The sequence below is a fragment of the Geotrypetes seraphini genome, chromosome 2 (genome assembly GCF_902459505.1).
Source record: "Geotrypetes seraphini chromosome 2, aGeoSer1.1, whole genome shotgun sequence".
In the NCBI taxonomy this organism is placed as follows: domain Eukaryota; kingdom Metazoa; phylum Chordata; class Amphibia; order Gymnophiona; family Dermophiidae; genus Geotrypetes; species Geotrypetes seraphini.
This window is the reverse complement of record NC_047085.1, coordinates 117,763,316-117,777,250: the sequence shown is the minus strand read 5'-3', so window position 1 is coordinate 117,777,250 and position 13,935 is coordinate 117,763,316. Positions and strand designations below refer to the sequence as shown.

The following is a 13,935-nucleotide window of genomic DNA, read 5'->3' as shown; positions in this document are numbered from 1 at the left end:
CTTTTAGGAGTATATGTGTAGTTGCTGGCATGTACAACAGGGGCAACCATTTTACAACTATAGATGTTGCAAGAAAAGGAATGGTATGAGTGGATATATAACTTGTATAGCTTGATAGGTTTCTTTATATCAGAAGCCTCAGTTACATCCCCTCCTCCGCTGCATAAATTGTTTAGCTGGGAGTATTGGGGGATAAATCGTCACTGGCTTCTATACTTATAACGCCACATACTTTAGCAATAAGCTTTACTGATTTTTAATAATTTTTAGGAGTAAGTAATGTAAAATTGTTATAACTTAGCTTTATATTTGTCTTTAACTATGACCTGGGCGATGTGGACATTTAAATACCTACATGGCGGAAATGCACATGAGTCGAGTCTCATGTAAAAGGAAGCTCTGGAATGAGAGGGCATAGGATGTAGTTAAGAGGTGATAGGCTCAGGACTAATTTGAGGAAATACTTTTTTTAGAGAAAGAGTGGAAGTCCACTTCGGTCATCATATCAAAATCTCTTATCTGTCCCTTCCTTAAAAATAGTAGGCACAAGATCAGACATGTTCTCTGTAATGGGGCCTCAATAGTGGAACTCTCTGCCACAATATATTAAAAACAAAAAGGATCTTACATTTTTTTAAAAATCGCTAAAATCTTATCTTCTTAAAGATGCTTTTAACATTTAAATTTACCATAAATTTAAAATGTACTTACAAACCCAGGTCAGGAGTAGGGGTGGGTGGGGGGGTTGGGGGGTGGTTTGGATCCGGTTTTCTATGGTGTATTCTAATGTATGTTATAGTATTGGGGTGCTACGATATGTCCTGGGGGGGTTTTCCGAGGGTTTTACATGGAAAATTGTATTGAGCACCTCTTGTTCCTGAGACATCTGATCTTGGTTGTGTTTATGACCTTTGCTCTCTGTATGCCCAGTAGGGTGGTTTTTTCTGGATTGATGGATGTCCCTTTACTCTGTTATGTTATGTGTGTACTGGTTTGCTCAATAAAGAAATATTATATATAAAATGTGCTCTAGTTTCAAACCCCCCCCCCCCAATTCCTTTTGTATTTTCCTTGTTTGTCCATTTCTTCTAAGATAAATTGTAACTTTTCCTCCTTCCCTTCCTTCTCATGTTTGTATTAAATTATAGAATTTTGTTATTTGGTTTGTTTTTATGTAATTTACGCTATTTTTTTAATTTTGTTCATCGCTTAGTAATTCAAATAGGCGATTCATCAAATGCTATTAATAAACTTGAAACTTGAAAAAACTTAAGAGGTGACGATGACATAGACTGGGTGTGAATTCAAGAAAGCATAGGATAGTCATTTGGGATCTCTTAGAGAGAGGAAAAGATAATTGTTACTGCGGATAGAATCTACACATATACTTTTAGTTTGAAATTTGCCACAGGTACAAAATACTGCCATAATCCAAGGAAAGGGATCAAGTCTTAGAAACTGAGTTATTCATCTGGTTAAGTAATCAAGAAGATGCTGATTCATTTCATTTGCCAGAGATATACGGTTTCAATTAACAAATTCTTGTATCTGATAAATAGAACCCAACTGACATTGTTGCCTCATTTTTCAAGTAAATGTGCACTAAGGCTTGATACCTTTTCTTAGATTGCAACACATTTGCATCTGCAATTTACATGACTCCATTTTGCATGAAAAATAGCATATATGGAGGGGTAGTTATTAAGGTGCAGTTAAAATCAGGATTTTACTTCAACTTGATTTACCATGAGAGTGACTAACCTGCCCTTACACAGCAGCTTGACACCTAGCAGTAGTACTGTGAGACCACCATTTGGGGGTCACTGTTTCCACATTGAACGCAGAACTAGCAAGGCATCAATGACTAGGGATCAGTCTGCTCCAACCTCACTAGATACCAAGGATTTTGCAAGGTAAGCTTTGGGGGACTTCCTGGAGGGTGGGGATCTTTGGGGCAGGGGTCTGAGATTTGAGATAGTCTTTGAGGCCAAGGAAAAGACAGAGGGAGGGAGGGAGGGCATTCCGGGAGAAGAAATGGATTGGTGAACATGAGGAAAGGGGTACCATTTTGACTGGCCCTTTTAAGACACAGCTGGCTCAGGCTGTGGAACAGAAAAATACCACCAGTCTTTGCTGAAGGTATTTTTCCAGGAATAATGTCACTTGTGGCATTCTTCACAAGCTGTTTTTATTCAATTTATATGATAATGAGTTGATATGAATTCCATTTGCATGCTTTGGAGCACATTACTATGTATCTTGCAGCCTAATATTAATGTGTATTATGGTAATATAATATGCATTATTGCTTGTTAGAGGGTAAATAATGCTCATTAGGGCCATAATGCACTTTAATAGCTACCCTCCACAGTGTTGAAATGCCATTATCCTCTATGACCTCAACCTGTTCCCCGAAACTCCTCCTCTAAATGCAGCTAAACATGGCACTCAAACACATGTTAATAATCACTGTATAGCAACTATGCCAAAAGTGGGAGAACACTGAGGAGTATGTGAGCCATTTGTGCACTGGAAAAATACTTACAATTTCCCCTGATGCAGTCAGTATCGCTGGTGGAACAAGATTATAAAATACTTATGCTGAAAGACTGAAGTTAAACAAATGATGAGAAGTGGGGTGGTGTCAGCATTGATCTTCAGGGAACGTTTGAAGAATTTAACCGACAGCTAAGTTGGGTTTTTTCTCCTTTTTTGTGTGTGTGTGCACACTAGTGGGATGTTATCTTATGAGATATGAAAGGTATTTTATGAGTGGAGTTTTTTTATGCCTGTAATAGGTAATACACGGCTATTCACAAGCCGGAATGTAATTTATATAGCAGAAAATCTAAATTCCAGAAAACACCTTCATATAAAGAATGTTTTTATATTCTTTTTTTATGATCCTCAGAGGGCTATTAAGACTGCCTCAGTGGTTAATGTGAAACAAATCACAAAAAACGGATCGTCATAGGATCAATTGATGTAATATTTTGTTATTGATGTAATATTTTGTTATTTTTTTGTTATTTTTTTTCATTAAATATCACTTTATAATAATTTAATTTTAAATAGTTCTTATCTTAATATTTGTTCATATATTAAGGGAGTGCCTCTACCAACATGTCCATGTTTCAAAAACCTTTCATCCGGGTTGAGGCTCCCAGTATCAAAATCTAAAAAACAAAAATTCACTTCGAAGCAATAGTAACAATTGAGAATATCATTCAATTTAATAGCTAGTATATATTTAGAAGAACTATACTCAGGATGAATCGTTTATAAAATCTAACCTATAGTTTACACAGAAAAAAGGGGAAGCTTATTGTCATGTTCAAGAGTAGCAGCTCCTCTCATTCATTTGGCAGCGTCTGTCGTCAGTTCCAGTTAAGATTTTGCATTTACAAACTGAAACTGGTCATTTGATAGGAGCTGTTTCCCACCAAACCCAGCTTGTTGATAGTATCCCTAGAAACAGTAATCCTTGGTGGTACAAGACCCAGAAGACAGTGTCTCCAGAGGAATTCTATATTAAAGACATCCAATCTATTTCCTCATTGAGTCCATCGGGTGTTAGTATCTTAAGATAATAAATTCATTTTTATTCTTTAACATTTAACGCTCTTTTATAATTGCCACCCACATGCCCTACTTGTATAGTGTCAATGATTCGCTATCTAATGTCCTGCCAAGTATGATTCATACTCTCTTCCAGTGATTGACAATTGGAGCCGTATCGGTCTCTGTATTCACTCTCGACTTATGTTCGTTTAAACGCACTTTAACTGATCTAAATGTTCTCCCCATGTACACTTTCTCACAAGGACATTGGATAATATAAATTACATTGGTAGTTGTACAAGTAGTGTTACATTCTTTAGTTTGAGGGTGAGTCCATGTTTCCCTGTCATAGTTAATGGACACCATTGACAGTGGCCACAACCTTCATGACATCCCCTTTATTGTTGGTAATAAGGGGTATGGAGAATTTCACCAAAATTATGTTCTCTCTGAAATGTAAATAATGGACATTCAGGCATTTCCTCCAGAAGTTGTATAACATGCTAATGTCTAAGGATAATTTGTTTTATTTTCATGGACGTTGGCGGAAATTTCTGCACATATATAATGCCTTGTTCAGTTGGTTGTCTACTAGATCAAAGTAGAAGATTCCGGTTGGCATATTTACCCCTAAGGTAAGCAGCCTTGATAACATTCCTGGGGCAACCTCTTTGTTGGAATCTTTGCCACAAGACTTTAGCTTGTTGAAAACTATGATAACATAAAAAAACTTGCTCGATCAGTTGCTTTGCGAAACAAAGAAGTATGAAGAGTATTATTAACTTTTATGATATGGATATACAAGTAGTTCACTTCAGTCTGGTTGTAAGTTGCAGTGAAATGAAGGCATGGGTCAATAGTATTTAGCTAATCAATAACCAATAATAATTCTTCCTTCGTAGATGACCATATAAATATTGCTTCTAAGTTAATTTTTGTTTTTTAGATTTTGATACTGGGAGCCTCAACCCTGACAAAAGGTTTTTGAAACATGGACATGTTGGTAGAGGCACTCCCTTAATATATGAACAAATATTAAGATAAGTACTATTTAAAATTAAATTATTATAAAGAGATATTTAATGAAAAAATAACAAAAATCATAACAAAAAATAACAAAATATTACATCAATTGATCCTAAGACATTGGGTTTTTGTGATTTGTTTCACATTAACCACTGAGGCATTCTTAATAGCCCTCTGAGAATCATAAAAAAGAATATAACAACATTCTTTATATGAAGCTGTTTGCTGGAATTTAGTTATGCTGTAATAGTATTATAGCACCTTCTCACAATGTTAGTGAGATGTGCTGCTTGGTGTTTTTGAGGCTTTTTCTCCACTGTTGTTGAAAATACCACATACTTCACAGTGTTCTCCCACTTTTGGCATAGTAACTTTCAGAATAATATTGTAATACTCATATACATTTTACCATATTGAAGGAGCCAGGTTTCAGATAGGGAATTTATATGTATAAATTTCACTTTTCATGTGTAAATGGTTTGAAAGTGACCCTCTTACAAGTCTGGAACTTGGACTTAGCCACTAATCAACTAATCAACCCTAATCTTTTTTTTTTTTTTTTTATTTTTTATTAAATAAGGCTTGTCAAAGTATAATAATGTCAGTCACCAATGTCCATTTATGTCTTTATTTTGTTTAGTTCTGTTGTGTCCTCTCTATATGAATAGTTTTGTATAATATACTGTGTGTTATTTCTTTGAATAGGTACTTGGAATGTTACCCTCACCACTAGTGACAGTCACCACACAGATGTTAATGCTGAGGCAGCCTTAATGATTTGCTGTAGAAATGGAACGTATGGCCCAGTTTTGGTTCCTAAAGGATCCCTTATACAGGGGAAGAGTTACCAGACCAGCATAGACATAGATAAAAAATTTGGAGCTATTCAGAAAGTCCGCTTGCAGATGGAAGATGCAAAAGATGGCGACCGCTGGCATTGCTGTGAGGTAAGATCTTATATATACTGTATACATCCTATAAATCTACTCTATTGCAGATTTTGGTATCATCTGCAAAGAAGCATATCTTACCTGACAGCCTTTCAGCAATATTGCTTATATATACTATATATTATTTTTATATTACTTATATATACTATTTTATATTACTTATATATACTATTACTTTGTAATGTATTCTACCCAGTGGGGTACAGAAACTCAGAGACCTTATTTAAAAACTCAGGGACTACATTCTGTATTTAACTTGCTATATGTATCCTCTTCAGACAGCCTTCCAGTGAAACATAGCCTTACCACATGCTGACAACTGGGCCAGCACTAACAGTTAATGCATACAGTAACCTCTGCATTAAATAGCTAATGCAGAAAAGGGTCTGGAATGGGTGGAGATTGCAATTTAAATTTAATGCAGAGTTCATTACTATGTATTGACAGTTAATGCTCTCTGCTGGGGATACCAACCCCAACCCTGGTCTTCCCAACCAACTCCCATCCTATTTATGCGGGTTGCCCTGCAATGCCACCAATCTTATTTTTGTCCCCCTCCTTCCCCCCTATTCCCTGCCCTACTCATATGCCCTGTGGAATGCCCGCTCTGTCTCCAATGGGGACAGGGTGGGACGTGTCAACTAAAGAACATACATTGCAAACTAAGTCAGAAACTACTTAATAATCTTATAAAATGAAAAATTAAAGGCTAACTATAAGTAAAAGATAAAATAGCAGGTGTAACGGGACTAATTGCAGTCGTGGGGGTCTTATGCTACACCAGCAGCAATCTGAAGATCTCGTATACATTAAGTAGTATGTGGTGAAAATCCCTAGTACAACTTAATGCTCGAATGTGCAGAAATCATCTGAAACTAAACATGTCCAAGACTGAGCTGCTCCTCTTTTCTCTGCTCCTCTTTTCTCTCCCTCCATTCTCTGTCTCCGTAAGTAATACTGTCATTGTTCCAGTCTCCTCTGCTCACAACCTTGGAGTTATCTTCGATTCTGATCTCTCATTTTCTATGCACATCCTGCTAAGGCCATGCAACAAACTGCTAAGGCCTGTTGCTTCTATCTCTACAACAACACCAAAATTCACCCCTTCCTTTCTGAGTTTCAAGTTTATTATGACTTGATATACCGCTTTACCTTCCAAAGTAGGTTACAACATAAAGTTTCTAAATATTATTTAAAAAGGGGGTAGAGGAATACATTATTTAATATTATAATGAATTAGACATAATACAGAAGGGAAGTGGGTGGGGTTACATTGCTTAAAATAAGAATGAGATGGTAGAGGAAAAAAACATAAGGGTGAGAGGAGAAGTTTAGGTTAAGCCCTTGGTCTAGATCTTATACACATCTTTAAAAAGAAAGGTTTTTGAAATTGTTAAAGTTAAGTTCCTGCCTCAGAGTTATTGGGAGAGAGTTCTATAACATAGGCGCTACCACTGAATAAATTGTCTTGTGTCATGAATAAATTGTGTTGTGTCGTAAAATAACTAACTCTTTACCCGGACCCTTGTCCACACTCTTGTAACATCATGCTTCGATTACTGCAATCTGCTTCTAACTGGTCTCCTGCTGTGTCACTTCTCCCCCTTACAATCTGTGCAAAACTCTGCTGCACGACTCATCTTCTATCAACCTCGCTACACTCATGTCACCCCTCTCCTTAAATCATTTCACTGGCTCCCTATCCGCCATTGCATACAGTTCAAGCTCTTATTGCTGACCTACAAGTGTGTTCATTCTGCTGCCCTCTCTCCTTATACACCTTCCAGAGAATTCTGTTCCTCAGATCAACTGCTCTTAGTTGTACCCTTCTCCTCCACTGCCAATTCCAGATTTTGTTCCTATCATCTAGCTGCCCTGTATGCCTGGAATAAACTACCTAAGATTGTCCACCACACCACTTCCCTTCCCTTATTTAAAAGCAGACTGAAAACCCACCTTTTTGATATAGCCTTCAATCCATAACCCTACTCCCCACTGCCCACCACATTAGCCAGCAGATTAACCATTCCCCCTAACTGTATCCATGGCATCTGTTTGTCTGTCTTTGTTTAGATTGTAAGCTTCTTCGAGCAGGGACTGTCTCCTTCATGACTCGGTGTAGCGCTGCGAATGTCTGGTAGTTCTATAGAAATAATTAATAGTGGTAGTAATAGTAATGATACGGTGGTCCAGTTTAGCTGCTTGGAAAGATAATAAGACCCTTCAACATTTTCTTTCATTTTATGCCCTTAATTGAGGGTAGGTAAATGAGTTCTGGACTCTCCTAAATCGTTTATATAGGTTGCGGGTGGAGCCATTCAAGACTTTAAATAGTAGACAATAAAATTTAAATAATAATCTTGCCTTTATTGGAAGCCTGTGTGTTTCAAAAGTATGCGGGGGATATTGGTCATAGCCAGTGCCGCGCTAGTTACTGTAAACTAGTTACAGTAACTAGTTACTGATTTCAGTTACTCTTCACTAAGGGCTCCTTTTATAAAGGCGCGCTAGCGGTTTAACGCGCGTAATAGCGCACGCTAAACCGCCAGACGCGCTAGCCGCTGCTGCCTGCTCTTGAGCAGGCGGTAGTTTTTGGCCAGTGCGGAGGTTAGCGCGTGATGAAAAGTCACGCACATTAACCCTGCTAGCGCGCCTTTGTAAAAGGAGCCCTAAATATAAATTGTTATTTTACTAATTACTAAAAAAATTAGGTGATTAATAGTTACTTTTTTTGTTAATTATAACTATATGAACATTACAACGAGTACTTTATTTTCAAATGAGTTTCTTATTGGCTATGAGCATTTCAAAATGCTCATCGGTGTGCTTGATGAAAGGCTCGTATTCTTCAGACTAAACACTTCCTTTACAGTTGGATAGCACTAGAGATTGGATATATCACGTGCAGCATCATTCAAGAAGAGGTCTAATTCCGATTGCACAGTGTTGTCCCCTGCATTTGATTCATAGAAGAAGAAGCAGCTAGTGTCTTCACTGGAAGATGGTGCTGCATTAGGAGTTATGTTTGTAGTTTCAGCCTGAGCCTGCATTGCTTGCATTGATCAGCAAATATTTAGCATGAGCTCTGGCAGCATCTGACTGGATCCAGCGCAGCTGGAATTGTGGATGTGAAACACTTGCTACTATCAAATCATCCTTAACTTCAAGTGGACCAAAGCACTTAATGATTCCATTCATTAGAGCATCAACAAGTGGGCTGGCAAATTTAAGCAAGAGCCTCATGGAGGTAAGATGTGCACGCAGGGAAGAAATCGTTGGCGGAAGAATTCCCATGAAACACTGGTCTTCAGCCTACAGTATGTCCAGTGCCATAGCAATTGGTTTCATCACCATAATCTACTCTGCCATGAAAGCAATTTCATATGAGTGGAAAGCTGTTAGGGAAAGCTTCTCACAGATGTCATTGTGCATAATTTCAGATTTCTTCTACACAATAGAATACACTTTTCCAACAGCAGTTCAGTAGAGCCCATTTGGCTGGCTGTCACCACGTATAGCCTGTGCATGGGTAATTACTGTATTGCACTGTGTCGAGGTAAGAGAAATGAGTTGAATTGGAGGCTGAGTAAAATAGCACGAATGGAAATTTGTCGTCAATTGTTCTGCATGCTATGTAAACAGTAACGCAAAAGTAACTTGTAAATGTTGTTAGTAGTTACTAAAATAAAGTAACTGGTTACTTAATTTAGTTGCTCTTATTAAAAAGTAACTAGTTACATTGATAATTACCTAGCATTACTGTAACTAGCTACTAACCAGCATTGGTATTTGCTCAGCAAAATGATCAATCTGAGAACCTTATTCTGTATGGTTTGCAACTGTTTTATCATCATGCTGGGACAAAGTAAATACAAGATATTACAATAATCTGGCAAACACAGAACCAGCGACTGAACCAGAAGACAGAATACACCATTTCTAGAATACTCCCTTTATCCAATTCTCTGGTCACTCACCTCTAGTGATTCCATGTTGCCTTCGGTCCTGTAATCCACCAAATTCCATAAACTTTACCATTCTCTGTTTTAATTTGCCTACCACAGAAGTGATAATTCCCTGTAATTCCTTACTTCTTCCTTACTTCCACTTTTGTAGAGAGGGACCACATCTGCCCTTCTCCAGTCTTCCGGTATCATTCCTGACTTTAGAGAAGCATTGAAAAGGTCAGTCAGCGGAGCCACCAGAACTTCTCTAATTTCCTTCAGCACCCTAGGATGTACACCATCTGACCCCCATCATTTTGTCTACCTTTAATTTAGCTAGCTCCTCACGAACAACAACCCTCTGAAAATCAATCAGGGTCTACCACTCCTCCATCCCTATCCGCAACTCCTTATGACCCTGGGCAAGTCATTTAATCCTTCACTGTCCCAGGTATAGAACTTAGATTGTAAGCTCATTAGGGACAGAAAAAAGAACCTGCATATAGAGTATATATAAACTGCTTTGATTGTCCCCATAGAAAGGTGGTATATCATATCCCTTACCCATACCTTACCAAAATGACAGCAAAAAAGCTGACATTTCAGAGAAAGGAAAATGGTAAAACAAGAAAGCATAATTTGAGGTTGAGGGGTGATAGATTCAAGAGTAATGTTAGGAAATTCTTCTTTACGGAAAGGGTGGTTAATGCCTGAAATGCGCTCCCAAGGGAGGTGGTGGAGAGGAAAATGGTGACAGAGTTCAAAAGGGTGTGAGATGAACACAGAGGATCTCTAATCAGAAAATAATGGTATATATTGAAGAACTAAGGTCAGTATTGGGCAGACTTGCACGGTCTGTGTCACGTATATGACCATTCAGTTGAGGATGGTTTAGATGAGCTGGAGTGAGCTTTGACGGAGACTCAAGTAGATGTATAATGCCAGGCAGAGCTCTGGGTTTCTGGCCCAGAAATATCTAAGAAAAAGAACAATTTAAATTAAATCATTAAATTATAGAGGGTGTATGTTTGGGCAGACTGGATGGACCATTCAGGTCTTAATCTGCTATGTTACTACGTGCGTACTTTTCCTCAAATGGCTCTCCTTATTGCTCAGTCATAAACCTATTTTCCTTAGTAGTTCACAACATTTAACAAAAAAGAGTGGACCAAACGAGTATATGGAACATAGAGAAGTTTAATGTAACGTGCCTGACGTGGCTATGTTTCGGCCAAGGGCTGCATCAGAGGCAAAACTAGAGAGGAAAACCAGCAAGTTTCTCTAAAGTGTAACAGATTACCAAATAATCCAGAGCATTTAAACACACGTACAAAAATTCAGCATCAGTAGTCCTACTGCAATACTCCTTCAACCACTTCCTGCAAACCCTGAATTATCGCCGATCATCTGCCTCTCTAACGTCCCTCTCACCTTTTATCAAAAGGCACACTATTGAAAAATAGTATACACTAATGCACATAGAGCTAAATCTTTTCCAGAGAAGGGAAAATGGTAAAACTAGAGGGCATAAATTGAGGTTGCAGGGAGGAAGACTAGGAAACTCTTTTTCACAGAGAGGGTGGTGGATGCCTGGAATGCCCTCCCAAGGGAAGTAATAGAGAGGAAAACGGTGACAGAATTAAAAAAGGCATTGGATAAATACAGATGATCTTCTAATTAGAAAATGAATGGTATAAATTAAATAACTAAGGCTGGTACTGGGCAGACTTGTCCGGTCTGTGTCCCAGTAGGATGGGATAGGGAGGGCATTGATGGGAACATAAGGATATTACTGGCCAGACTTTATGGTAGGTATCCTGCAAATAATGGGATGGTTGGATAGGCTGGAGTGAGCTTGGACTGCAACTCCAGCAGTTGGAACCTTGGACAGTACCAGATGGACTTTACGGTCTATGGCCTAGAAATGTGAAAGAAAAAAGTCCACTTTAATTTAATCATGAATTTATAATGTGTATAACTAATGGGCAGATTGGATGGACTGTTCAGGTCTTTATCTGCAGTTATTTACTATTGATAAAATTGCCCCTGATATAAAAACAAATGTAAAAACCCCAATAAAATGAAAAAAAAAAATGTGCAAACAGCACAGGGAACCAACAAAACAAATATTTTTGCGTGCATGTTCCCAATACAAGGGTTCTCAACCAAGTCTCCAGGACGCACCCAGCCAGTCAGGTTGTCAGGATAGCTACAATGAATAGGCATTAGATAAATTCACCTCCATTTTATGCAAATCTATCTCGTGCATATTCATTATGGGTATCCTCAAATCCTGACTGACTAGGTGTGTCCTGAAGACTAAGTTGAGAACCATTTTGTCAGGGTAACAAGCTGCCAGTTTAAATATAAGCAAGGTAACAATGTGCTTTTATTTCATTGTTTCCTTAATTAAATCTAGACATAAGTAACTACTCTTTTCATTCATTTATTTGTTCTGTTTATGTACTGCCTATCTGACAATGCTAAGTTGATAATATCAGAAATCAGTTACACAAAATCACATGACATAACAAAAAATACAAAAGAAAATCAAAATCAGAAACAAATAGGTTCATATTCTATATATGTCACCTAAAAATTTGGCACTGACTAACACGGTGCTAAGTGCGATTCTATAAAATTTATGCGCACTGTAAAGAACCGTGCCTAGTGCCACCTAAGTGCCACCGTGCATTGCTGGGTGTCTCAGCATTTAGGCCCACACTATTTATGCCAGGGTTTTCTTGGCCTAAATGCCTGCGCCTTATTTGTGTGCTATGACGGACACAGAAGAAAACAACCTTCTCACAACGGAGAATCAAAGAAAACAGCGAAGGCGACCACAAAATAATATTATTCTTTATTTATCCAAATAAAGACTCGACACGTACATGTTTTGGCCCACAGTGCCTGCATCAGGGGTCTGAGTGCAAATTTGGAACCTTGAGGTTAGAGCGGAAAAAGCATGCAGGTAATCCTTTGATTTGACTCGTAATCTGAAGATAGTTTTCACTTTGGTTGAATTACGTAGCAATAATAATTTATTCTTGTATACCGCCATACCGGGAAAGTTCAAGGCGGTTCACAAAAAGTAGAGCTAATACATATAATGCAGATAAAAATACATCAGGTTAAAATAAGAAAAAACTTGGTAGAGTTAAAACAGGATGCATTAAGATACCAACCTATCAAATAGTTGTGTCTTTAACAGTTTTCTGAAATCAAAATAGGAAGACACCTCTAACATAATTTTTCCAAGCCATACATTCAGTTTAGCGGCCTGAAATGAGAGAGTTCTCTCAAAGAACTTTTTATAACGACAAGATTTTATAAGGGTATATGTAAACAATTGCACTCTGCGTATGTTCTTGTTAGAGCAGTGGTCTCAAACTCAAACCCTTTGCAGGGCCGCATTTTGGATTTTTAGGTATTTGGAGGGCCGCAGAACAAATAGTTAGTGTCTTATTAAAGAAATGACAATTTTGCATATAAATCTTCCCCCCTCCCCTGAAGGCCTGCATGTTCCCCACTTCTTTGCAGCGTCCTCCAGCTTCCCCCCTGGCCTCCTAGTCTTAGTTTCAGCTAATTAACGCAGCCTGCAGAGAGGATCGCCGGTGCTGTAATGTTCCTTGCAGGCTGCCATCGGCCTCCGCAAAACGTTCCCTCGGCCGCAGTCCCGCCCCTCTTCTGATGTCAGGGACAGGATTGCGGCAGAGAGAACATGCTGCCGAGGACCACGGCAACCTGCAAGGATCGCTGCAGCACCGGCAATCCTCTCTGCAGGCCGCGGTAATTATCTGAAAGTAAGAGTGGGAGGCCAGGGGGAAGCCAGAGGACACTGCAAAGAGCAAGCACTAGTAGAGGCCGCGGGCCGCAAAATAGTACCTGGCGGGCCGCATGTGGCCCCCGGGCCGCGAGTTTGAGACCACTGTGTTAGAGTGATTCAAAGAAAAGTGAGGAATAATCTAATTTGAGGACTTGAGTAAAGTTAAGCCATTGTAACTTTTATGTTCTTTTTTATATTTTTTTTTGTCTTGTTGTAGATTGTACTTGGCTTAATTTCTTTTTTGTACAAGTTCAATGCTTGATATTATGTTGAAATTTATAAATAAATAATAATAAAAAAAAGAAAAGTGAGGAATATATGACCATAGAGAATTGAATAATAGGTTCCAAATTTGAACTCAGGCTCCTGATGCAGGCCGTGTGGGCCGAAACATGTATGTGTCAAGTCTTTATTTGGATGAATAAAGAGTAATAGCACTTTGTGGATACCTTCGCTGTTTTCTTTAATGCTCCCTTATTTGTACGTGCAATGGCACCTAACAAGTGCCTAACTCAGAAACACACTCACAATCAGCACCTGACCATGCCCATTTTTAACTGCACACTTTGGACAAGGTGCATACTTTTTATAGAATCACGCTTTAAGAGTTGTGTGCCTTTCAATTAGT

The 13,935-nt window shown here is 38.4% G+C and overlaps 1 protein-coding gene across 2 annotated transcripts in view; it reads left to right on the top strand.

Moving 5' to 3' along the window:
• RP1 (RP1 axonemal microtubule associated) overlaps positions 1-13,935 on the top strand; it is a 627,806-nt gene that overhangs the window by 515,494 nt on the left and 98,377 nt on the right. For both annotated transcript variants that reach the window (XM_033933654.1, XM_033933653.1), the window contains one exon: positions 5,293-5,534. In XM_033933654.1, coding sequence (XP_033789545.1) covers positions 5,293-5,534 — 242 coding nt within the window. The remainder of the gene's footprint in view (positions 1-5,292; positions 5,535-13,935) is intronic.